Source organism: Hyla sarda, chromosome 1 (assembly GCF_029499605.1).
Source record: "Hyla sarda isolate aHylSar1 chromosome 1, aHylSar1.hap1, whole genome shotgun sequence".
NCBI classification, from domain to species: Eukaryota; Metazoa; Chordata; class Amphibia; order Anura; family Hylidae; genus Hyla; species Hyla sarda.
Genome location: NC_079189.1, coordinates 263,647,747 through 263,675,133, shown reverse-complemented (window position 1 = coordinate 263,675,133; position 27,387 = coordinate 263,647,747). Strand labels below are relative to the sequence as shown.

At 43.9% G+C, this 27,387-nt stretch overlaps 1 protein-coding gene across 1 annotated transcript; it reads left to right on the top strand.

The window, feature by feature from the left end:
* The first annotated feature begins 9,785 nt into the window (after positions 1-9,785).
* LOC130358157 (olfactory receptor 2AP1-like) lies at positions 9,786-21,586 on the top strand. The gene is made up of 3 exons (XM_056561043.1): positions 9,786-10,289; positions 12,153-12,275; positions 20,654-21,586. Exons 1-3 carry the CDS (start codon positions 9,786-9,788, stop codon positions 21,584-21,586), a joined length of 1,560 nt encoding a protein of 519 aa, XP_056417018.1.
* Positions 21,587-27,387: the final 5,801 nt, after the last annotated feature.

Genomic DNA, 27,387 nt, shown 5'->3' with positions numbered 1-27,387 from the left:
ATATAGAAGACCCCCTGCTCCTAGGTATCAATCTACTTCGGATGTCACGGTAATCTTAAATTTGATCAATTCATGGGAAGATAATGATTCCACACAATTAAAATTATTATCTTATAAACTCAAAATGTTATCATGTCTCATTTCTTTTAGGAGTCTCAGACGTCAGAGCTAAGATAAGTCATGTCTCTAGCAGGTATCAATACTTCCGTTTTTGGGGCCCATTCAACTAAAAGTGCCATGTCTACTAAAGTGAGACAAGCAGGAGGCTCTTTGGCAAATATATTAAAAGCTTCTTATTGGTCATCAGAATCCACATTCAAAACTTCTTATTTTAGACCCACACGTTTCTATGTCTTTATTTTAACTTTAGATTTATGATTATTCATATTTTCATTAATGTATAAGCTTTAAACAAGCATTATGTGAGTCTCCTGTCTTGTTATAAAATTGGAGATTTTCCTACCCTTGGTGACGCACATGACCTGTTTTTTGGTCTTAGGAATTGGCCCTTCCTCTGGTGCACTGCATACACTAAGTACCTCCTCCTCAGGATCATAGTATTCCTTTAGCAGATTAATGTGGTACTGTCTCTGCCTCTGACCTTTCTCATCAAGGGCTACTACATACGTGGTGGGTTCTAGGTGCTATAAAATGGGGAAGGCACCCTCCCAGGCAGCCTGCAACTTATTCTGCCTAATGGGGTTCAGAACCATTACCTTCTATCCCACTTCATAGACCCGGTCCCTTGCATTGCCATCATACCAGTACTTCGGCCTTGACTGTGCTGCTGGGATGTTGTCATGGACAGCCCAGTCAATGCCTGCATCCTGTTCCTAAACTTCATAACATACTCCACCACAGAAGTCTTAAGGGTATGTAGCCCCCCTTCCCATTCCCCCCTAACTAAATCTATGGGTCCACACACTTTGCGACAATACAATAATTCAAAGGGCGAGGAACGTTTAGACTCTTGGGGTACCTCCCTGTAAGCGAATAACAGAATGGGGTAAATACTTTTCCCAGTCTCTGCCCTCTGATTCTACAAAGGTTTTCAGCACTTGTTTCAAGGTCTACTTGAACCTCTAGCAGAGACCATTTGTTTGGGGGTTGTGTGGGCTTATCAAGCTACCAAGTGCTGTACATTCACCTTCTTACAGAGACTTTGCATGAGATTGGACATTAACTGTGTGCCCTGATCAGTGAGCATTTCTCTGACAGACACCACCCTCTGGCAGACACGACAGGATCTACAGTCATTTGCAATACCAGTACCCATACTTGGATAGTAGAAATTGTGTGCCAACCTGGACTTTGTCTTGGCCACTCCCAAATGTCCTGCCAGGGGGGTTTCATGGGCTAACCTCAGCAACTCTTTCCTGTACTGCCTAGGATCTACAAACTGCCTGTCTCTCTCCTGGGACCCTAGCACGCCTTTGGAAAGGGACTCCCAGTACATGATATTGTCTTCCCAATATATGATGCCCATCTGTGTAAGCACCTGGCTATTCAGCAAGTTGTCTCAGCCCTTCAAGGGAAGGGTCACTGTGCAGAGCTTCCCAGAAATGCCCATTGCTGGGCAGGATTTTCTGCTGCAGATTTGTAAAGTTATGTAAACTGAACACAGCTTGAAATCCTGCGCATCAAATCTGCGCAGAATATTGTATGTGTGAATAGACCCAAAGCCCTTTTTTGCAATTCTGACCACTGTCACTTTATGCATTAATAACTCTGGGATGCTATTACCTTTTATTCTGATTCCGAGACTGTTTTTTCGTGACACATTCTACTTTAAAATAGTGGTACATTTTGTCTTTACTTGCATTGTTTCTTGGTAAAAAATCCAAAGATGTCTTGAAAATTTTCTAACTTTGAAACTTTCTGCTTGTAAGGAAAATTGAATTTTTTAAATAAATTATATATATTCACAAACACAATATGTCTTCTTTATGTTGGAAGTGGATTTAAGGGGCCTTTCTGTGAGAAATACCTGATAAATCCCTAATTATAGAAACTACACCCCTCAAAGTATTCAAAATGACATTCAGAAAGTTTGTTAACTCTTTAGGTGTTTCACAGGAATAGCAGGAAAGTGAAGGAGAAAATTCAAAATCTTCATTTTTTACACTCGTATGTTCTTGTAGAATAATTTTTTGAATTTTTACAAGGGGTAAAAGGAGAGAAATCCCCCCAAAATTTGTAACCCAATTTCTCTCGAGTAAGGAAATACCTCATATGTGGATTTAAAGTGCTAAAATGCAGTTTTTTCCCCAAATTTTACATTTTTACAAGAGGTAATTGGAGAAAATATTTGTAACCCCATGTGTGGATGTCAAGTGCTCTGCTGGCGCACTACAGTGCTCAGAAGAGAAGGAGTCCCATTTGGCTTTAGGAAAGCAAATTTTTCTGAAATGGTTTTTGGGGGCATGTCACATTTAGGAAGCCCCTATGGTGCCAGAACAGCAAAAAAAAAAAAAAAAACACATGGCATACTATTTCGGAAACTACACCCCTCAAGGAATGTAACAAGGGGTACAGTGAGCTTTAACATCTCACAGGTGTTACCCCAAATTTTTCATTTTCACAAGGGGTAATAGGAGAAAATGTCCCCCAAAATTTGTAACACCATTTCTTCTGAGTATGGAAATACCCCATGTGTGGATGTAAAGCGCTCTGTGGGCGAACTACAGGGCTCAGAAGAGAAGGAGCGCCATTGAGCTTTTGGAGAGAGAATTCCTTTGGAATGGGATCGGGGGCCATGTGCTTTTACAAAGCCCCTATGGTACCAGAACAGTGGACCCCCCCCCCCCCCACATGTGACCCCATTTTGGAAACTGCATCCCTCATGGAATGTAATAAGGAGTGAAGTGAGCATTTACACCCCACTGGCGTTTGACAGATCTTTGGAACAGTGGGCTGTGCAAATGAAAACTTAAATTTCTCATTTTCACGGACCACTGTTCCAAAAATCTGTCAGAAACCTGTGGGGTGTAAATGCTCACTGCACCCCTTATTACATTCCATGAGGGGTGTAGTTTCCAAAATGGGGTCACATGTGGGGGGATCCACTATTATGGCTGAGGGTGTGTGGCATGACATCAAGAGGGGCACGGGCGTGACATCACGCCATGCCCCCTCAATGCTGGTCTATGGGAGGGGGCGGGTTGACGGCCTCACGATACTTTGATTGTGGCCCTCCCGCGAGTAGACTCTGGATCCACCCCTGATCTGTCTCAAAAAACAAGTTCAAGGAGGGTGGCACAAGTAGCGCTGCAGCCAGACGTGCTGGCTGCAAGTGCGCTCCGGCTCCGTCCTCCCGTGCTGCTTCTGCCGCCGTTCACATCGAGGGACATGCCCGCATGCGATCGCCAGGCTCTCACTCTCCTCTCTGCATCTCTGTCCCCTCCACTGTTCCTGGCTGCCGGCTTATGCGCCGGCTTCCTCAGATTTAAAGGGCCAGCGCACCATTGATTGGTGCTTGTCTGGTCCTGTGTCTATTTAACCCCACACATCCCTCCAGTCCTTGCCAGATCTTTGTGCTCACTAGCCCTAAAGAAAGTGTTCCAGTTGTGTGTTGTCTAACCTCTTGCTCTGTGACCCGACCTTGCTCCTGTGCCGCCTGCCCTCTGACCGCCTAGCTTCGTTCCTGACCACGCTCCTGTGCAGCCTGCCCTGACCTCTTGCCTGTCCAGACTACGAGTTTGCCTCATCCTACCTGTGCCACGTAACACCTCAGCAGCCTGTGTGGACGAGTCATATCAGGGCTAGCGACCTGGGTGCTGCCTGCCTCAGCAAGTCCATCCCACTTTGCAGCTGTACCTGAGACTCCGCTCCCTGACACGGCCCATGCCATCATCCACACAGGTTCAGCGGATTCACTGCTCCACTGCCGTTTCATTAACATACGGCCACGGATCCCGCTGGGGTGACTCTGCCTGATGTTACGGATCAGTTAGCTTGTCAGGCACAACAGCTGAATCAGTTGTCTGCTATGATGTAACATCTTCTTTCCGCTCATCAGCAATGACAGCACCAGCCACAACCTGTTCCAGAGGCTCCTTCACTCCCAGCAGTTTCCTCCGAAACTAAGCTTCGTTTATCCTTGCCTATGAAGTATAAAGGAGATCCCAAGTTGTGTATAGGTTTTGTGACCCAGTGCTCTATGCATTTGGAACTCATGGCAGATCATTTCCCGACAGAGCGAGCTAAAGTGGCGTTTGTGGTCAGTCTGCTGTCTGGAAAAGCACTGGCCTGGGCTACTCCTCTTTGGGATCGTAATGATCCACTGTCTTCTAACCTGCAGGCCTTTCTCTCTGAATTCCACAAAATGTCTTTGAAGAACTTGAATGGGTTTCCTCGGCCAAGACTACTTTACTGTACAAGGGGACTCTTCATTGGTGATTACGTGGTTCAATTCTGCACTTTAGCTTCCGAATTGGCCTGGAATGATGAGGCCTTGTCTTCCGCCCTCCGTCTTCCATCCTCGGTCTTCCCTAAGTGAACTAATTCTTTTGGCCACTCGGATCCATGTGCATTTTGCTGAGAGGCAGGAAGAACTTTGTCTGGAGGGGGAACCTGTCCGAACACGGCGATTTCCTCGTCTGGCACCCGTGTTCCAAAGTCCTCCTTTACCTTCTCCATTACCTTCTGCCGAAGAGGCTATGCAGGTGGATCGAACTCCACTAACACAGTAGGAAAGGATCCTGTATGTCACCCAGTAAGAGGGCATGTGCCCAGCAGAAGGTGAGTGAATTTAGCATGTCAGGGTCCCATCCAAAATGGGGCCACCTTATAGGAGGTTTTTATTTCAATTTGATAGTGGATCCTGCATGTCACCCAGTCATAGGCCATATGCCAGCAGAAGGTGAATTGATTTAGCATGTTAGGGTCTCATCTGAAATGAGGCCACCTCCACGTGGTGGCTGGTGGACACGTTTTGATCAAAAAGTGCGCTAAGAGCCTTCATTTTTTGACCAAAAGTGCTTCTGCAACCTTTCTTTCTTTTTTGTACACAGCAGGAAAAAATTTGTCGACACAGTGAGAATTTATGCCTCTATTGTGCCAGTCCGGAGCACTTTCTCAAAGACTTTTCTTTATGTCCACAGTGTCCGGGAAATGCTCGCACCTAGGGCACATAGGAGAGGCATCCCTGGGTGTGAATACTACCTATCCACGTTTGACCATGCTGGTCCAAGTCTTTACTTCTTCTTAGACATCTTTCATTGCCTCAGCCTTTTTGGACTATTGCTGCTTCCTTGGTCCATAAACATCGTCTCCCTGTGACTCGGCTTGCTAAACCATTGTATATCTCTTCTCTCAATGGAGAAAACCTGAATTGTACGGTCCTTTTCCGCACTGAACCTCTCATCATGCAAGAAGGAGTCTTATATAAGGAGAAGATTGAGTTCTTCGTGCTTCCTCAGTGTACTTCGGAGCTTCTTCTTGGTCTTCCTTGGCCACACTCTGCGTCTCGACTGGAAATCTGGTGAGGTCACTCGTTGGGGACCTTTTTGCCAAAACCACTGTCTTGAGTCTACCCAGCCTGAGACTATCTCTTGGCCTCCTTCTATGCCGGCCTGCCTCTTCCTTATAAGGATTATTCAGATGTGTTCTGCGAAAAGCAGGCCGAGTCTCTTTCACCACATCGTTCTTATGACTGTCCCATTGATCTACAGCATGGGACTACACCTCCCCTGGGAAGAATTTATCCTTTGTCAGTCCCAGAGATGCAAGCTATGGCTAAATATATCCAAGAGAACCTCCAAAAGGGCTTCATCCGAAAATCCTCCTCCCCTGCCGGTGCTGGATTCTTCTTTGTCGGGAAGAAGGATGGTTCTCTCCGTCCTTGTATAGATTAAACAAAATCATGATCAAAAATCACTATCCTCTACCTTTGGTCTCTGAACTCTTTGATCGTCTACAGGGTGCCAAGATTTTCTCCAAATTGGATTTGGGGGAGCACACAATCTCATTCAAATATCGGTACCATTTTTGTTTTGATCAGACTTTTTGATTGCTTTTTATTCATTCTTTAATAAAGACGCTTTTAGACTTTAGAATTTTTTTTTATGCCATTGACCATGCCGTTTAAGTAATGATATATTTTTATAGTTTGGACATTTATGCACGTGGCAATACCACATATGTTTATTTTTATTTACATCTTTTTTCTTTATGGGAAAAGGGGGTGATTCTGACTTTTATCAGGGAAAAGGTTAAATCACATTTATTAACACTTTTTTTTTACTTTTTTTTTTTGCAATGTTATACTAGTATTTTTTGTGAAGGAGAAGCTTAAAGGAAATCTGTCACCAATGTCACCTGCACTAACCTGTTGGTACTGACAGATAGTGCAGGTGACATTGATGACAACGGTACTCACCTTGTTCCATTCCGTGGCTGGGATCTCTGTGGGCACCCGGCTTGGGGCGAGGGTGGAGCTTAGTGACGTCACGGCTGCTGCTCCCTGCTGGGTCCTGCTGCTAGAGAACAGCATCGGTGATGTCACTAAGCTCCGCCTGGGCCCCGGGTGCCTGGAGCTGGAAGTAATGGACAGGATTACGGGAGATGCCCGCCTCGGAACGGGACAAGGTGAGTACCATTTTGTCGGTACAGACAGGTATGTGCAGGTGACACTGGTGACAGATCTCCTTTTAAGCAGCTTCAGACAGACATTGACATTAACTCATTATTATCATTATTATTCTACACCGAATTTTATGTTGGCATGTCAGCTGCTTTATGTGTCTCTAGTTCCTTCCTCCATGGCCCACTGCAGTCTCCTGCTAGTGCCAGTCCTTTACCTGACCCATTTCTGGAGCTGCAAAGGTTTCAAATCCTGGACAGTCCTTGCAAAGGAGGAATATCCAATCCAAAGCTGTCTCCCAGTGTTAATACTGAAACACTGTAAAATAACATAAAAAAATATGAAAAATCTATGCATTATTCACAAAGTAAAACATGTTTGATATCTATTTATGATCAATGGAATATAAAATATTAACCATACAGATATTTTACAACCAATATGGTTCTCTTTAATAAGTTGTTTTTGATGAATATTAATTGTGGCAATGCTTGTGTAATTATAAATAGAAATAGAAATACAAGGCCCAATGGAATATATGTCCCCAAAGGATTCACTATCCTGTTCTAGAAAGAACATAAATATTGAACATTACGGTGGGGTTCAGGCACTGATTGTTGACAACAGTCATACGCACAGAGCAGAAAATGCAGGTAGTAGATAAATATTTACGTTTATCTATTTAAATATCAGTAAAACGGTAAGATAACAAAAGTTCTAATAAAGCAGACACATCTTTTTATGTTTTATATTTTAAATTAAGTATTCTATGATTTGGGGAAATGACATTAAGCATTAAAATGCATTACAGTATAAAAAGTTGTTTATAATGCTGTTTCTTATCTGTACATTTGTTTCATGACTTATATGATTAGTATTTATTAGAAAAAGTTCACAGTGCAACAAAATGACATGTGAACATACAGAATTCTTGTTTTGAATATCAATCCAGTCTGATAGCTACTTGGGATCAGGAGAAAAAAAAATGTGTATCTTATTATGGAAGATTCATAAATACCTTAAGGATTTCTTACCATACATCTCACTTATGGCTGAACTGAATCAACAAATGATCTTATTTCAAACATACTTTGAAGCTTCTTCTGTACATTTAGGTTGGCAGTTTGATGACTGATTGCTTTTAATAGAACACCTTGGACCATGCCATCACAGTGACTTTTTCTTTTTAGAATAATAAAAAAAAATAAAAACTATGCCCGTGCCACATAGAAGCCCCAAGTTCCCCAGTTTAGAAAAATTATTTTTATATTCTATATGAAGAAAAAGTTCCCCAATCTTTTTAGCTCATGCCCACTGTGCAGAATTGAGGTTTTCATTTTTATCTTTGTACCTTTATTCCTCCTCCCCTGTTAAATCTTTATTCTGGGTTATAATGGTCATGTGTTGCTCTAAAACCTTTATCTGAGAAGGATATGAAGTGAATATTTTTTATCTAGTGAATGTTTTATATGTTTAAGAGATGTGAGAAATAATACAGATCCTAAAACGCGTCTGTATTATTTCCAGAGCGGCCCTGACCTGATCAGATACAGTCACAGAATGCATGGCTGTTACATTTGGGAAATCCCAGGTGATGTCCTCTCAGACTGCAGACATTCTCTTCCCTTCTCTTCACCATGCAGCCCAGACTGAGAAAATGATTCCTGACAACTGTAGAGTTTACTGCCCAGACATCCATGGCCCATCACTTTTGCAGCCACCTCCACCCTCTATAGGAACACATCCCTTCCATACTTCTGCTTAAATGGGCACTGTCATGAAAACAAAAAATTGATATGTTGCAGTACTTAAGTACTACAACATATCTCTAATATAGTTTAATTTAAAAAGTGATTTTAAAACGAGGGCGCATGCGCGCGGCTTACCGGAAGAGACGTGGGTGATGTAAGCTCCGCGCCAGTCTCACCTATCTAAGCCCTAATCAGCGCCCTAAAGGCTCCACACGCTGTGGTTTCAGTGCGAACTGGACCTGGTCATGCCCAGGAGGCAGCGGTCACGAAATAAGAACCTCTCTCAGCGTCTTTCTCAGTCCATTCCGGACTTTTTCAGAGCCTCCCCGAAACCCAATATGGCGGCGGCGGCAGCCTCCCCACACCGCTCTGATATGGCGTCTGATGAAGAAGGGGAGCCGGACCTGGCGCAGATGTCCCCAGCAGATATGTTCCGCCAGATCAAGCAAATGTTCCAGTCGGAGCTCAGAAAAGCTGTCTCAGACTTTACGGCACAGCTTCGAGATCTGGGTCAGAGAGTCTCCGACAATGAAAACAAGTTGGACGACTTAGCAGAGGCCGCGGAGTCTGACCGCCGGGATATCGATCTGCATACAGCCAAGCTTGACGCTATCGAACTCAAGACCTGGAGAACCGCTCCCGCAGAGCCAATATTCGCATTCAGGGACTACCTGAGTCGGAGACTAACCTGAAATCTGCAGTCGACGCGATGTTCCAGGCCCTACTGCCGCAATATGAGCCCGAGCTTCTCCGTATGGACCGTGTCCACAGAGCCCGCAACCTGACAGCGCTCCCCGTACACGCTGGAAAGGCGCAGGACATTTCGCCACATCACGCTAGCCCTGGTCCGGGAGGGGGTGAAGTATAAATGGGGATTTCCATTTTCCCTCATCTGCCAACTTAAGGGACGCTCCTACCAATTTCGCTCCCTGTCTGAGGCCCAAACTGCCCTCACTAAAGAGGGTATCCCCTGGACTGCCCCGGAACAGCCTCCTGCAACCGACTTGCCTCGGAGGGGCCCCCGACCCGCCAAGTCCTGGACCAGTGTAAATCACAGCGGTGCCTGGGGATGGCCCCTGAAGGTTGACTTACCGATACCCGTGACCCCCTCTCATCTGGCGTCCTGAAACCACCGATCCTAGAAGGGCTGGTGTGACTGGACTGATGTGACCTTCGTTTCCTTCAAGAGATGGAAGTAAGCGGAGCCACTATATTATACGGCTTCGCTTTCCAGTTTGACTTTTTACTGTTTGTTCAGTGTTTTGTTCGTGGTTTGATGTTGTTAATTTTTGTTCGTCAGTGGGTCCATGTGTTCTCTGGTTGTTTTGTCTTTGTGTGTTTGTCCCGTCTCCGCATTGCCTGGTCTTTTGTCTTATGTGTAAGATAATTTCCCATAATGTCAGGGGATTTAATTTCCCCCCCAAATGGAGGAAAGCTTTCATAGATTATAGATGCTATCCCTGATAGATTATATCCCTGACCAGTCGCCTACGTTTGCTCCCCGTCTGAACTCTTTTCTTGACTCTACCTCCCTCCCTTCTCTCACTGACCCCGAGAGGAATCTCCTTAATTCTCCGATCTCATACGAAGATGTATCAGATACGATTGCATCTCTGAAATTGGGAAAAGCCCCTGGCCCAGATGGGCTGTCTGCAATGTATTATAAGAAATTCTCTCCTATTCTAGTTCCCCATCTAGTTAACCTTTATAATAACCTTTTCAAGACTCCCTCTTTGCCCCCTGAGTACTTAGATGCCCTTATAACGGTGATCCCCAAACCCCAGAAGGACCCATCCCTGGTCTCTAATTACCGCCCAATCTCCTTAATTAATTTGGATACGAAGATCTTAACGTCTATCCTGGCACGCAGACTGAACACTATATTGCCCCGTGTTATTCACGCTGACCAAGTGGGCTTTATACCGGGGAGACAGGCGGCGGATAATATTAGAAAGGTGCTGGGGGTTGTACATTGGGCCTCCTCCACTTCTACTCCTGTTATTCTATTGGCCTTAGACATAGAAAAGGCCTTCGACTCAGTTTTCTGGCCATACCTTTGGGGGGTCCTCTCTAAAATGGGGTTCACTGGGCCGTTTGTACACCTTCTGCACCTGCTATACTCCAACCCTACGGCTTTTCTCAAACTCCCTACCTCTTCCCCCTCCCCGATTATAATTAAGAGGGGCACTCGCCAGGGATGCCCGTTGTCCCCTGCTCTTTTTGCTCTGGCGATGGAGCCCCTGGCGAGATCCCTACGAGCCTCCCCCACTGTGCTGGGGGTTACGATCAAGGACTCCATCCATAAACTTTGTTTGTTTGCCGACGACCTCCTTCTCTCCCTGACACCCCCCCTATCATCTTTACCTAACCTGTTTCGCCTATTCACAGACTTCTCGACTTGCTCGGGCCTCCGGATTAGTCCATCTAAGTCTGAAACACTCTATATACACGTTCCTCTCCATACGCAAAAGTTGATTTCCCTTAACTTTAACTTTCCCCCTCCAATGCCTACCCTGTCTTATTTAGGTGTTCGTATAACCCCGGCGGTTGCTTCCCTCTATGGTGCGAACTACCCGCCCCTATATAAATCTATCCGACATGATATCCGCACTTGGGACAGGCCATACTTATCATGGATCGGAAGAGTAAACACGGTTAAAATGGTGATTCTGCCTAAACTACTATACCTGTTTCGCACTCTTCCAGTTCCGGTCTCGACGGCGGATCTCAAGTCCCTCCAGTCCGATATCTTTAGATTTATATAGCACGTAATGTAATGTACCTTCACAAGCGTTTAGGTGGTATGTCCGTCCCCAACTTCCAAAAATACTATTATGCTGCCAGACTGGGACAGATGGCCTGGTTCCTGGCGGATGGCGATACCCCCATTTGGGTTCACCTCGAATCCTCTCTCATCTCTCCCCACTCCTTCTCTTCCCTAATGTGGTCTACTCAACCTGTTGCTAAATACGTCCCTTACTCTGCTCTTCTCACTCTTCATTCCCTTTCCCTTTGGCGACTGGTCCGCTTTCGCTTTCACTTACAATCTTGCCCTCCTCCCCTCCTACCCATCCTCTGTAACCCTTTTTTTCCACCTGGTCTAGCTCATTCCTCATTCCGTTGGTGGTCTTCACAGTCCCTGACTACTGCTCATCAATTCCATACTCGTGGGGTTCTGATGACAAAAGATGTGTTTACTCTACAATTTCATACCCCGCCCTCAGAACTCTTCCGAATGCACCAGATCTTTTCCTTCCTACATTCTAATTTTTGGTCTCCTTGGTTGTCATCCTCCTATTGCCCGGAGATTCGCCATACCTTATCTCTAACGTAATCACTGACAACACCCCTACTGTTTTATTACCCTGCTGTCTGTTTACGTCCACACATGCTTGACCCATGGACTTGTTTATTCTCCTATTTCCTTTTGTTCATTTGATTTTGCCTTATTGTTGATTCGGGCTGCGTCTCGATACTTTTGCTTTACTTTGGTATTGCTACCTTCTTGCCTAATATAATAAAATTGGTTGGTTTGACACTAAAAAGTGATTTTAAAACAGTTTAAAATCACTTTTAAATTCGGCCACTAGGGGTCGCCCTCCTAGTGGCTGAATGCATTCTGCAGTGACGTCACTACAGAATTTCGACTCATTTCAGCCTGGCAAATGAGTCGAAATTCATTCACTGAGCGCTGGCTTCCTGTATGTCAATCAAACAGGCAGGAAGCCAGCGCAGCAAAGTCCAGGAGCAGCCGCCCTGGCCGCAGCAGGCATGCAGCCTGTACCTCAGCCCAGTTGGAGTCTGCACTCTCTCTGCAGACTCTGGTAACTGAATTGGATTCCCCGGCACGTCCTGCATCCGGATTCCCCGTTTCTCTGCAGCTCGCCGCGCAGCGCAGAGTTCGCGGTCCCGGCTTCTTCTCCCCATCTGAGCGACTGGAGGTGAGGGGAGGGGGATGGGGGCAGGAGGTTGGTATGAATGGGTGCCTCCAGTTGTTTCCCCGCTACAACTGTTAGCATGCCCTGTAAGCCAATAGATGTCAGGGCATGCTGGGAGTTGTAGTTGTGAAACAGCTGGAGGCACCCTGTTAGAACTAAGGGCGGAAGTCGTCTCCAGCAGGCATCAGTGACATGGTGTCTGCTGGGGAAGTCTGCCTGGTAGTGAGCACACTACCAGGCAGACAAAATGGCATTTATTAGTCAATAAATATAAAAATAAAGGCAGGGAGGGGGTTAGGGATAGAAGGGCAATAGGCAGGGACAGAAAAAAAAGAGGGTTGGTGGGAGCTACCCTTTAAAGGAGAAAAGGAGATAAAGACCATATAACACAATATAGTGGGACCCAACCCCCCCCCCCCCAAAAAAAAAAAAAAAGAATTTGCACCCTATACCGGACTAAATATTCCCCTATAGACTGCTCCTCATGCCACCCTCATGACCCCCCTCTTAAATAGACTGCCACTGAAAGCCCCCTTTCTCACATATACTGCTGCTCATGGCCCACCCCTCACATACAGGAGACAGGTCTTCTTGCCCCTATTGCTTACATACTTCCCTTTGCCCACTTTCCTTTTACCTGCACCACAGAAGTCTCAACCTCTTCTGTGGCACAGAGCAATTACACTTGCAAGACCTTTGATAACATCAGAAAGATCTCACGAATGTAGCTGGTAAAGTGATTACAACAAATGTGTTTCTTGAAAATATGTGTAGGGATAGACTTAGGGTTGTGCTGTGGGGTCAGTCAGGGTTTGATAGTCATCTCTTCTGCAGAAGGAGCAGACTGATGGCCTTGCACTTAAGAGTTGTAAACACCACAAATGTTATTACTTATTTACACTATTCATATGGTATAGTAATGTTATTTCTTCAAATATGAAGCTGTTATTTGGTCACTGTATGGTGTTAACTTTTGCTTTATGCGGCTCTGCTACTTAGGCACTGTATTGTATAGTATTATTCTTGCACTATATGATGTTTGTGGCACTGTAAAGCATTGCTACATACAACTTTACAGAATGTCATAGTCATAATGTATAAGTAATTACAGACGTGGACAAAATTGTTGGTACTCTTCGGGTAAAGCCAGAAAAATTCACAATGCTCCTTGAAATAGCTTGAAACTGACAAAAGTAATAATGAATAAAAATGTGCTGAAAATTACTTGGTGCAAATCAGATATTGCTTTTGGATTGTGGTTCAATAGAATCATTTTGAAAAGCAAGATAATGAAATTGGGCTGGACAAAAATAATAGTACCCTAAACATAATATTTTTTTTGATCACCAAAATTAGAATAAGGGCTAAACCAGGATGGAAATAATATATTAAAAATGAGACTCCAAAGAATTTACATAGACAGGAAAATAATCAAAAATGCATACATGTTATTAGAACATAAAACATGAAAATAAAAATTATTTTAAAAAGGAGATGTACTACACACAACAAAACTCCAGAAGACCAGATTCAAAGCATAGTCCAGCTTCTACTAGGAAGAAGACACAGAAAGACATTTGTCACATGTATATAGATTGTATAAATGTAACAAATAAGTCTAATAGTATTGCTGTATACAGTAGGAACAGTGTTCTTTGCATGCTTCATTTTGGCATCTGCCAACATAGAGCTGATGTGACCAGTTTTGTCTCATCTGTCCAAAGAACATTCGTCCGCTTTTTGGCAAGTCACATCAGCTCTATGTTCAGTGTCAGGAAGCTTGGTCTCAGTCGCAGACTGATCCCCAGTAGTAATAGACAGACCCCTATTTTTAATATTCATGGACTCTATAGTAACATGGACTGTCCCTCAGGACTGGCGCATGGCAAATGTGGTGCCAATATTTAAAAAGGGGACAAAGGGTGACCCTGAAAATTATAGGCCTGTTAGTTTAAACTCTGTTGTATGTAAATTGTTTGAGGGTTTTCTAAGAGATGCTATTTTGGAGCATATTGATAAAAATAAATGTATGACACCATATCAGCATCAAACTGTCAAACTGTCAAACTAACCTGATCAGCTTTTATGAGGAGGTGAGCTCCAGACTGGACTAAGGGGAATCACATACCTGGATTTTTGATACGGTGCCACATAAACGGTTGGTGCATAAAATGAGAAGGATGGGGCTGGGGGAGAATGTGTGTAAGTGGGTAAGTAACTGGCTCAGTGATAGGAAACAGAGGGTGATTATTAATGGTACTTATTCTGATTGGGTGACTGTTGCTAGTGGGGTACCACAGGGGTCAGTCTTGGGTCCCACGACTAGGAAATAATTCTACCACTGTACAAATCACCAGACAGACCACACATAGAATACTGTGTACAGTACTGGGCACCAGTGTACAAGAAAGATATAGTGGAGCTGGAGAGGGTTCAAAGACGGGCAACTAGAGTAATACAGGGACTGGGAAGACTACAGTACCCAGAAAGATTATCAGAATTAGGGATATTTAGTTTAGAAAAAAGAAGGCTTAGGGGAGACCTAACAACTATGTATAAATATATCAGGGGACAGTACAGAGATCTTTCCCATGATCTATTTATACCCAGGACTGTATCTATAACAACGGGACATCCTCAAAGTGTAGAAGAAAGAAGGTTTCTACACCAGCACAGACGGGGGTTCTTTACTGTAAGAACAGTGAGACTGTGGAATTCTCTCCCGGAGGAGGTGGTCATGGTGAACTCTGTAAAATAATTTAAAAAGGGTCTGGATGCATTTTTGGAGAGTAAGAACATTGCTGGTTATGTATATTAGATTTATAGGGACAGAACGTTGATCCAGGGATTTATTCTGACTGCCATATTTGGAGTTGAGAAGGAATTTTTACCTCTAGTATGAGTTTTTTTTGCCTTCCTCTGGATAAACTCAGTAGGGACTCATTAGGGATATAGGTTGAACTTGATGGACTCTGGTCTTTTTTCAACCTTATGAACTATGTTACTATGTTTCTGGCTGGTCATTCTGGAATTTGTAAGTCCTTACAGCTCATCTCCAGACATTATTGGTGGCCTAGTTTAAGACAGGATGTCGTTGATTTTGTCCGTTCCTGTTGGGTCTGTGCACGGGATAAGACCCCTCGTTCTTAACCTGCAGGTCTTTTACAGCCTTTACCTGTTCCAGAGCTTCCCTGGACCGATATTGCTATTGACTTCATTACTGACCTTTCGTCTTCCTGAGGCAATACTGGACCGGTTTTCTAAAATGGCTCATTTTGTGCCACTTCCTGAATTTCCATCTGCACCGCAGCTTGCTAAACTGTTCCTTTGCCACATCTTCCGTCTGCATGGTTTGCCCTCCCATATTGGATCCGACCGTGGAGTCCAGTTCGTCTCTAAGTTCTGGTGGGCCCTCTGCTCACGTCTCCAAGTCAGGCTGACTTTTCCTCAGCCTACCACCCTCAATCCAATGGACAGGTTGAGAGGGTGAATCAGGTCTTAGGAGACTATCATCGCCATTTCATTTCGGCTTGACAAGACGACTGGGTCGATTTATTTCTCGTACAATCATAGGAATTCTGAATCTACTGGAACTTGGAGTTCTCTCCAGGTGACAAAGTCTGGTTGTCTGCCAAGTACATCCGCTTCAGAGTACCCAGTTATAAACTGGGCCCTCGCTATCTAGGTCCCTATAAAATCAAGAAATGTTTAAATCCTGTGGCCTATTCTCTCCATCTGCCGTCCTCTCACAGGATCCCGAATTCCTTCCATGTCTCCCTTTTGAAACCTGTCATCCACAACCGCTTCTCTAAAAGGACATTTCACCTACTCCCATCTCTGGTACCTCTGATTTTTATGTTGTTAAACAGATTTTGGACTCCAAGTTTATCAGAAGAAAACACTTTTATCTTGTGGATTGGGAAGAATTTGGTCCGGAGGAGAGATCTTGGGAGCCTGAAGAAAATATCCTGGACCGTGACCTGCTTAGTAAATTTCTGAATCACAAAAGGAGGGGGGGGGACCAAAGAGGGGTACTATTACAGTTTGTGCTCCGGCCACTTCTCCTGGCCGTGAGCGCACTGTCCCCATCTCCCCTGCTGCCAGTGGGGCTGGGATTCGCATCGCTTGACACGCCCGCAAGCGAATCCCAGCCCGTCACTTACCACGCTCCTCTGCTGCTTCTTCCTTCGCCTCTCAGCTCTGGCGTGGGCATCCCTGTCTCCTAGGGTGCGCGCGCCCCGGAGCTCTGAAATTTAAAGGGCCAGTACGCCCATAATTATGTGAAACACCTGACACTATATTATAAAGTCCCTGCACCTCCCACACTTCCTTGCCAGATCTTCAGAGTCATTTGCCTGAGATTAAGCGTTCCTTACTGTCCGTTTGTCTTGCCCGTGTTCAGACGCTTCCGCTACGTTTTTGACTCTGCACCTTTGCAGCCTGCCTTCACCTTCTGCTAAGTCCGACTACTCCTCTGCCTCATCCTTCTGTACTTCGCCTCGCCCAGCTTCCTGTGTGGTCGAGTTGTATCGGGGGTAGCGACCTGGGTGTCGCCTGCCGCAGCAAATCCATCCTGCCTTACGTCGGGCTCTGGTGAAGACCAGCGGCACCTTAGACTCCGTTCCTCGATACGGCCTGTGTCATCAGCCACTCAGGTCAATGGATCCACATCTAGCACCGTTACACTGATTGGTTGCTATGGGCAACTTTTCCTTTGCACAGGTTTTGATAAATATCCTCCATTAATACTTCCACTTATAGCAAACCAATTTCTGGTAATGTGGTTCCTAGAGCAGACAGCAATCATCTGTGTTATACCATACAAGCCATCCCAGTTGGAGAATTAATACACACTAAGGGTCTATTCCCACGTACAGTATTCTGTGCAGATTTGATGCACAGGATTTGTTTTGCAGGATTTGAAGCTGTATTCAGTCATTTATATGTACATTGATACGAGGCCAGAAGAAGCGCGATCTGCGCAAAACTTTACTGGCAGTCTCCTCCACTCTGAGCATCCTGCTGTCAGCCTGAAGTTGGATCTGTCTGAGATGCCATAGAAGTCGGTCTTCTGTTTCCTCGCAGTGAGTGCGGGTACCTTTTTGTCTTTCTATATATGGTATTCAGTCATTTAGTTTACATTGAAATCTGCAGCAGAAAATGCTGCGCAGAAAATCCTGCACATCAAATCTGCGCAGAATACTGTACGTGTGAATAGACCATATAAGAAATTGTTCCAATGAATGTACTTACCTTGAGGAAACCAAAAAGTTATGTGAGAGACTGCTAGAGAGGGGATACAACAAAAAAAAAATCTATAGGGCCAAAAAAAAATAGTAGATAGAAAATCTTGTGCAACATTACTGGAACACAAACCAAAGCATTTAGATAGGGACAAGAAGCCAGTACTAGCAATTCCGTATAACCCACATTTTGCCACTGTAAAAATGTGATTAACAAACATCTACATTTTGGATAAAAGACAGACGGTAAGAAAAACGCACTCACCCCGTTTCTTGCTGAGATGAATGAAGATTCTTTATTAATTTTCAACGTGGTTCTTGGTATTCAGAGACAGATGCCCAGGGAGCTGTGGAAGGTCACAAGCAGGGGGCGTGAAAGGGGGCGGAAACTAGTTTCGCGCACGTGGGCGCTTCCTCTGGCTCGAGTGCGAGCCAGGGGAAGCGCCCATGTGCGCAAAATTAGTTGCCGCCCCCTTTCACGCCCCCTGTCTGCGACCATCCGCAGCACCCTGTGCATCTGTCTCTGTGTACCAAGAACCCCGTTGAAAATTAATAAAGAATCTTCATTCGTCTCAGCAAGAAACGGGGTGAGTGCGTTTTCCTTACCGTCTGTCTTTTATCCATGCTGTTGCTTCTAATATCCCTGAAACACTGCACAACCCTGGGAAACACAGTCAGTATATACAGAGACATATAGGAATTGCCTCGTATCCTACCCATTGTCCTTTGCCTTTAGGACTAGCGGTGCCAGACATACACTTTACTCCTTTGTTCATTGAAACATCTACATTTACTAAAGCAAGATGAAAAAAACAGCCAACTTTTTAAATCAAGGGTGTGCTATTGTACCTTAAAAGTCTACTTCATTAAGGAATATTTTATCTTCAAGTTTAGTGACATCAAAACCATATGAATAAGTGGTTTAGGAATAAAGGGTTTTATAGGTGTGGGTCCACACCGTGTAAAACGTGCAATTATGTCAACCTTTGCAGAATTCTCGAATGCAGATGGTACCGTCACTTACATATAAATCCAAATATCAACTGTCATTCTCATGTGAGAAATGCCATCTCCAATATGTAGGATGAACCTTGCGATCTCTAAAAACTAGGGTGAGACAGCATTTTAATGATGCATTAAAAATGAATAACACTTGTATCATGTCAGGATATTTCACAAGTACCGTATTTATCGGGGTATACCATGCACCGGCCTATAACACGCACCCTCATTTTACCAAGGATATTTGGGTAAAAAAAGTTTTTTACCCAAATATCCATGGTAAAATGAGGGTGCGTGTGTGCGCGTGTATACCCCGATATACCCCCAGGAAAGGCAGGGGGAGAGAGGCCGTCGCTGCCCGCTTCTCTCCCCCTGCCTTTCCTGGGGTCTGGAGCTCTGCTGTCGGCCCTTTTCACCCCCTGGTTATCGGCGCCGCTGCCCGTTCTGTCCCCCTGACTATCGGTGCCGGCGCCGATAGCCAGGGAGAGAGAAGCGGCGCCGACAGCCAGGGGGAGAGAAGGGGCAGCGGCACCCATTGCCGGCGCCGCTGCCCCGTTGCCTCCCCCCATCCCCGGTGGCATAATTACCTGAGTCCGGTCCGCGCTGCTCCAGGCCTCCGTCGTGCGTCCCCAGCGTCGTTGCTATGCACGGCGCGGCGCTCTGACGTCATGCGCCGCGCCGTTCAGCGCATAGCAATGACGCCGGGGACGCATGACGGAGGCCTGGAGCAGCGCGGACCGGACTCAGGTAATTATGCCACCGGGGATGGGGGGAGGCAACGGGGCAGCGGCGCCGGCAATGGGTGCCGCTGCCCCTTCTCTCCCCCTGGCTGTCGGCGCCGCTTCTCTCTCCCTGGCTATCGGCGCCAGCACCGATAGTCAGGGGGACAGAACGGGCAGCGCGCCGATAACCAGGGGGTGAAAAGGGCCGACAGCAGCGCTCTAGACCCCAGGAAAGGCAGGGGGAGAGAAGCGGGCAGCGACGGCCTCTCTCCCCCTGCCTTTCCTGGGGGTGTATCGGCGTATAACACGCACACAGACTTTAGGCTAAAAATTTTAGCCTAAAAAGTGCGTGTTATACGCCGATAAATACGGTACATAATGGTTCAGTTAATTTGTGTAAAATGTATGCAATAGAAAAAATAACATTGCATGCATAAGGAGGTGATTCAAGACGCAAACTATTCAGCCATGAAGCCTGTAGGCAATTCACTCTGGGAATCCGCAGTCCAGCGGAATTAAAGGGGCACTCCGGTGGACAAATTTTTTTTCCCCAAATCAACAAGTGGCAGAAAGTTTTATAGATTTGTAAATTACTTCTATTTAAAAATCTTAAGCCTTCTAGTCGTAAGTTCACTTCATAAAACTGTGGGTGAGGAAGTTGCCAACGGGCGACAGAACGCGTGAGGTCTACGGTGGGCACCTGCTCGGTATACCTCGCTGAGGAAGTTGCAGACGGGCGATGAAACGCGTGGGGTCTAGGGTGGGCACCTGCTCAGTATACCTCTCCATCTGCTGTCCTCCCCTGTACTTTGCCATTATTACCTGGATGCAGGTTGTATTAATGACTGTAGTTAGAAGTTATATGTTATGCAAATTTATTATTGATTGTTGTGATTGTACAGAACAGACGTATATGATATTGTTATAAGCAGGTGTCCTGGGAGGGGTCACAGTTGAACCAGGATCCCCCCTGTTAGTGCAGCGGCCCTTTTGGCCTGTTTTAAGTGTTTTTAGATGTATCTGTCTGTTGTACTTTTGATATGATGTAATAAAATTTGATATACTTACCTAGTGGTGTGCACTGGAAGGTTTATCCCTTTTTGTATGGTGTAGAGTTCATGTATTGATGCACTTCGTAGCACCCCTACTAAATATATAGTAGTGTTATATTGCTGAGCCCGCTTACTTTATTTACCACTAAAAAATATAAATGCATGCCACATGGTATATGCTTTCTTTTGCAGACACCCTTTGTTTTGAAAACTGTATTTGAGTATACCAAATAAATGTTATCTAAAATATGTCCGTAAATTTTCTGACGTGCCATATGGTAAAATTAAGCTGTCTTCCTAAAAAAAAATATGTAAAAAGATGTAAATCATTATTCAATCATATATTTAATAATTTTTTTTAGGACATTTTTAAGAAGAACTTGACTGTTATTTCAGAGTTTCTGCTTTTGGGATTTGAAAATTTGCACAACTTTAAAACTTTGCTGTTTTTTTTATTTTTTACTATATACATTTTTACCGTGCTAGGAAATCTGTTAATAGTCATATTGGTTTCAACAAGTCCACAAATCCAGTCTCCTATGTATTTTTTTTTAAGTCATTTATCTGTGTCTGATATACTGCTTACTACATATGCTATACCAAATATGCTACGTGTTGTGCTGGAAGAAGGAGGTACCATGTCTGTCCATAGTTGCCTCATTCAGTTCTACTTCATCTGTGTTTCAACAATTGTTGAATGCTTTCTTCTCATGGTCATGTCCTATGATCGCTATCAAGCCATTTGTAACCCACTGCATTATAACTCTATTATGAACTACAGATTTTGCACCATACTTGTGTTTCTATCCTGGTTCTTAGGCTCCACATGGCCGCTTATTGCAGTTATACCAGTATTTTATTTAGTTTTTTGCCAGTCCAATGTTATAGACCACTTCTATTGTGACTTTGCGCCTATTATGGAGCTTTCATGTTCAGATACTTCCCTGGTAGAAAAAGAAGTCTTTCTGAGCTCTTTCCCTACTGTTGTCTTTCCTTTCCTTTTTATTATTGTCACATATTTCTATATTTCCCGTACTGTTATGGGGATACCAACAATTGCTGGTCGAAAAAAAGCTTTCTCCACCTGCAGCTCGCACTTGGCGGTTGTATCTGCTTACTATGGTACACTGATCATTAAGTACATTGTTCCTTTTAGAGGAAATTCACATGTTTTAAATAAGTCTGTATCTCTTCTCTACACAGTATTTACGCCCTTTTTTAACCCCATAATTTACAGTCTACGAAATAAAGATATTAAGAAGGCCATGAAAAAAATGTTTTGGTACTGTTATTAGTAGAAATTGATAGTTGCCAGTTCATATAAGTATCTACTTAAATACATTAGCAGGGCACTAAAGAAAATTGTATTTAGCATGAAAATAGAAAATACTTACCTACATTGGTCTCCTGAAGAAACAGAGTGCTCACAGCCCCCTCAGCCAATCATGGTGAGTAAGGCGGGACACTGCTGTAGTTAGTGATTGGCTAAGCAGACGTTATTGCTGTAAGCACACTGATAAGTAGAAGGAGGTCTCAGTGACTGAATGATGTCACAGCTGGAGCTATAGGAGACCAAGGTAGGTGAGTAGGTGTTTTTGTATTTTCATGCCACCCCGAACAAAATAAAGATTTTTAGTGCTCGGATTACTTTTAATACTTTGGTAGATCACAATTTGACGATAACCATATTGAAATAGCCATTTTGAAATATCTGTACCATAAAAGGTTGGGATCGGACTTCTAATAACGCTCTGTTCAGCCCCAACATCTCAAGTTTGGTCATGATGTTTATACTTTATACTGTGAATGTAACCTCGTTCTTCTTGATGCTTTCACATCCACATTCTTACATCTCTCATTGCTTGAAATATCTGCAAATTACCTGTTTTATTCTGCTCCTGGGACATCTATGTAAACTTCTAAAAAAAAAAGCTTATTCTTACTAATATAGCCAATGCTTATAATGAATGAACATTATATTCAAGAGGGGAGGATTAAAGGGGTACTCCGGCGCTAAGACATCTTATCTGTCACACCCCCCCCATAGGCTTGCATTGAGGGGGCGGCCCCGTGATCACCAGTAATCAGACCCCGAGCGAACACGCTCCGGAGACTGATTGTAACGGGGTACTGCATGCAAGATCACGGGGGTCCCCATCGGCCGGACCCCCCGTGATCAGGCATCTTATCCCCTATCCTTTGGATAGGGGATAAGATGTCTTAGCGTCAGAGTACCCCTTTAACCTAACCTCTTCCCACCCTTGCCAGCAGTGGTTGATGTCTGGCTGCTATGTATTTGCATGTATAAATGAAGCCAGGCCATCACTGTAAGAGGAAAGGGGGGAGTGCTCCTCCCAGGAATACAACAGACTTATAACTAACAAATGTGCTGTACTCTTTTAAAGCTACTATTAATCTATCTGTACTACATGCTTCTATTTTTTAAAAGCCTGCTATGACACCTGCCATCAATGATTTAAAGTGAATATGTTATGAAATGGTTAACAAGGTATGTGGGGTAGTGTTTTTATTTTACTTTGTTGTTTAAATTACCTTACAGGCTTAGTAGAGGTAGCCGTCTCATAGACTGAGTCCAATACTAAGCCGGGGCTTAGTGTTAGCCCCAAAAAACAGCAAGCGCTATCCCCCAATTATTACTCCAGCACCCACTGCCACAGGGGTACCGAGAGGAGCCGGTATGAACAGCCACAGCCCACAGCATTTTATAAGAAAAAAAAAAAAGCTGGTCATCGTCGTAGTCCATTTAATCCAAAGTAGACTTTCCCATTCACATATCTGAAACAACAAGAAAAAAAAAACACAAAAAAATGGTTAGTACATTTTGAGCACTCTCCTCGCTGCATACAGCTGTGTTTCCCAAATAGGCAGCCTCCAGATGTTATTAAACTACAACCCCCAGCATTCCCAGACAATCAAAGGCTGTCCAGGCAGGAGTTGTAGTTGTATAACAGCTGAAAGCTCCCTGTTGGGAAACACTGGCATAAAGGGTCTGTTCACATAAAAAAAAAAAAAAAAAAAAAGGCATGCCAAAAACGCAAGATGTGCCAGACTTACCATCCCCATGGAAGATGAACTGTGTGTCATCTTCCTATATAGCTCCACCTCTAGTAACATCATCACTAGAGGTTGGGCTACACAGGGCCAAACCAGAGCAGGAACTGAAGTTGACATCTCTGCTCACAGTATACAGCCATCTATATAGATGGCTGTATACTGTATATCCCCCAAGGAGGTAACAAGGCTGTATACTGCATACCCCCAGTATCAGCGGCTGGGTGTTGGTCAGCGTGCCTGGCCTAGAAGCCAGTAAAATGCAACTTGGGGAGGAACTTCAAATACATCACATTCACATTCAGTTAATAAATTTTAATACACTTAACCCCTTAAGGATATTTTGGCCCTAATGACAGCCAATTTTACTTTTAGCGTTTTCGTTTTTTGCTCCTTTCTCTTATTTGTGGGTGGAAATTTATTTTTAAAAAAATGCAATTTTGCAACTTTTGGGGGTTTGGTTTTTACCCAGTACACTTTATGGTAAACATGATGCATTATTTTTATTCTGTAGGTCAATGCAATTAAAGGAGTATTCCGGCCAAAGACATCTTATCCCTTATCCAAAGGATAGAGGATAAGATGTCCGATCGCGGGGGGCCTGCCGCTGGGACCCCCCACAATCTCCGTGTAGTACTGGCATTCTACGCGGCGCTGCTTCTCCAGTCTCAGAAACCTCTGTGTTTCCGGGACTGGAAAGGTGATGTCACGCCACGCCCCCTGGTGACGTCATGCCATGCCCCTTCCATTCATATCTATGGGAGGGGTGTGATGGCCTTTAAAACTATACTCAATTTATATAGTTTTTCTATTATTGTACTACTTTCAAAAAGTAAAATTGTCATTTTCTGACCCCTATAACATTTAAATTTTTCCGTTTACAGGGATGTATGTGGGTTCATTTGTTTTGCACTGTGATCTGTAGTTTTTATCAATACCAATTTTGTTTTGATGTTACTTTTTGATTTCTTTTTCTTAATGTTTTTTCTGACATATGATGTGATTAAAAATCTGTATTTTTTTGTGTTTGGTATTTTTTTACGTTTACTATTCAGGGTCATAAACATTTTAACCCCTTAAGGTCTCAGCCTATTTTCACCTTAAGGACTGAGAACAATCTTCGTTTTTGCACTTTTGTCTTCTAAAAATCATAACGCGTTCAAATTTGTACCTACAGACCCATATAAGGGCTTGTTTTTTGTATCACTAATTGTACTTCGTAATTACATTTTATATTATTATCTTATAATAAAATCTGCGGCGAAACGGAAAAAAAAATTTTGTGGTGTGAAAAAAAACGTCATTTTGGAATTTTTTAGGGCTTCCGTTTCCACGGAGTGCACTTTTCAGTAAAAATTATACATTATCTTTGTTCTGTAGGTCCATACGTTACAGAGATACCCAATTTATGTATTTTTTTTATTTTACTACTTTAAAAAAATTATAACTACATGCACCACAATTGGTATGTTTCAAATTGTCATCTTCTGACCTCTATAACTTTTTTATTTTTTCACATCTGGGGCTATATGAGGGCTTATTTTTTTGTGCCGTGGTCTGTAGTTTTTATTGGTACCATTTGTTTTGATGGGACTTTTTGTTCGCTTTTTATTAATATTTTTATGCTTTGTGAAGTTACCAAAAGTTCACAATTTTGGACTTCGGTATTTTTTTACGTGTATGCCATCGACCGTGTGGTTTAGCTAACCTTATATTTTAATAGTTTGGACATTTATGCACACGGTGTTGCCACGTATGATTTTTTTAATTACATTATTTTATTTTAAACATAGGAAAAGGGAGGTTATTTAAATTTGTATTAGGTGGGGGGGCTTATTCAAATTTATTCTCTTATTTTTATTAACCACTTTTTACTTTTTTTTTTTTTTTAGCCCCCTTAGGAGGCTATACCATGCAATCTAATGATTGCATACACTGTTCAATGCTATGCCATAGCATAGCATTGATCAGTGTTACCGGCGCTCTACTTCTCTAGGCATGGAGCAGTAGATTGCCGATCAGACGATGAGGAGGCAGGTGAGGACCCTCCCGTTGTCCAGTAAGCTGATCGGGACATCGTGATTCTGTCACAATAGACCGGATTCATTCCGCTGAGCTGCCGGGATAGTTTTACTTTCAGTTTAGACGCCGTGATCAACTTTGATCGTGGCGTCTAAAGGGTTAATGCCAGGCATCGGCCCGACCGGCGGTGCCCGGCATTAGCCGTGGGTCCTGGCTGCCCGTAGCATCCTGGATCCACGGGGTTTAACCCATTCTCCGCTCGTGAGAATGGTGTTAACCCCGTTAGTGGGATCAGGGCGTACAGGAATGCCCCGAGTCCTTAAAGGGGTAGTCCGGCGCTAAGACATCTTATCCCCTATCCAAAGGATAGGGGATAAGATGCCTGATCGCAGGGGACCCGTGATCTTGCACGCAGCAATCGTTAAAATCAGTCCCCGGAGCATGTTCGCTCTGGGTCTGATTACTGGCGATCACGGGGCAGGAGCATTGTGACGTCACGCCTCCGCTCCCGTGTGACGTCTTGCTCTACCCCCTCAATGCAAGCCTATGTGAGGGGGCGTGACAACTGATTGTAACGGGGTGCTGCGTGCAAGATCACGGGGGTCCCCAGCAGCGTGACCCCTGCGATCAGGCATCTTATCCCCTATCCTTTGGATAGGGGATAAGATGTCTTAGCACCGGAGTACCCCTTGGGGACGGAGCCCATTATAACCCTAAGGACGGGAGCATTTTTTGCTATTCTGACCACTGTCACTTGAAGCATTAATAACTCTGGGATGCTTTTACTTTTCATTCTGGTTCTGAGATTATTTTTGCGTGACATATTCTACTTTATGTTAGTGGTAAATTTTTGTCGATACTTGCATAATTTCTTGGTGAAAAATTCCAAAATTTGATGAAAAAAATGAAAATTTAGCATTTTTCAAACTTTGAAGCTCTCTGCTTGTAAGGAAAACAGACATTCCAAAAAAAAATTATATTCACAAATACAATATGTCTACTTTATATTTTCATCATAAAGTTGACATGTTTTTACTTTTGGAAAACATCAGAGGGCTTCAAAGTTCAGCAGCAATTTTCAAATTTTTCACAAAATTTTCAAAATCGGAATTTTTCAGGGACCAGTTCAGTTTTGAAGTGGATTTGAAGGGTCTTCAAATTAGAAATACCCCACAAATTACCCCATTATAAAAAAACTGCACCCCTCAAAGTATTCAAAATGACATTCAAGTTGGTTAACCCTTTAGGTGTTTCACAGGAATAGCAGCAAAGTGAAGGAGAGAATTCAAAATCTTCATTTTTTACACTGGCATGTTCTTGTAGACCCAGTTTTTGAATTTTTACAAGGGGTAATAAAAGAAAAATTTGTAACCCAATTTCTCTTGAGTAAGCAAATACCTCACATGTGTATGTCAAGTGTTCGGCGGGCGCAGTAGAGGGCTCAGAAGGGAAGGAGCGACAGTGGGATTTTGGAGAGTGAGTTTTTTTTAAATGTTTTTTTAGGGGCATGTCACATTTAGGAAGCCTCTATGGTGCCAGAACAGCAAAAACAAACAAACACATGGTACACTATTTTGGAAACTACACCCCTCAATGCAAGTAACAAGGGGTCCGCTGAGCCTTAACACCCCACAGGTGTTTGACGACTTTCGGTAGTTCTGCAAAATCTGGCCATTCAGATGTTGCAGAACTACAACTCCCAGCATGCCTGGACAGTCTGGGCATGCTAGGAGTTGTAGTTATGCAACAACTGGGGAAGAACAGTTTGGAGACCGCTAAGTAGTGGGCTCCAAACTGTAGCCCTCCAGATGTTGCAAAACTACAACTCCAAGCATGCCCAGACTGTCTGGCCATGCTGGGAATTGTAGTTTTGCAACATCTGGAGGGCTACAGTTTGAAGACCACCATATGGTGGTCTCCAAACTGTGCCACTTCAGATGTTGCAAAACTACAACTCCCAGCATGCCCAGGCAGTCAGTGCATACTGAAAGTTGTAGTTTTG

Coding starts and splice junctions, on each gene's coding strand:
- LOC130358157 (XM_056561043.1), top strand. CDS start 9,786: ATGCTATCCCTGATAGATTATATCCCTGACCAGTCGCCTACGTTTGCT. Junction 10,290..12,152: donor CGGCGGATAATATTAGAAAG/GTGCTGGGGGTT, acceptor CTCTCTCTGCAG/ACTCTGGTAACTGAATTGGA. Junction 12,276..20,653: donor CCCCATCTGAGCGACTGGAG/GTGAGGGGAGGG, acceptor AATTTTTTTTAG/GACATTTTTAAGAAGAACTT.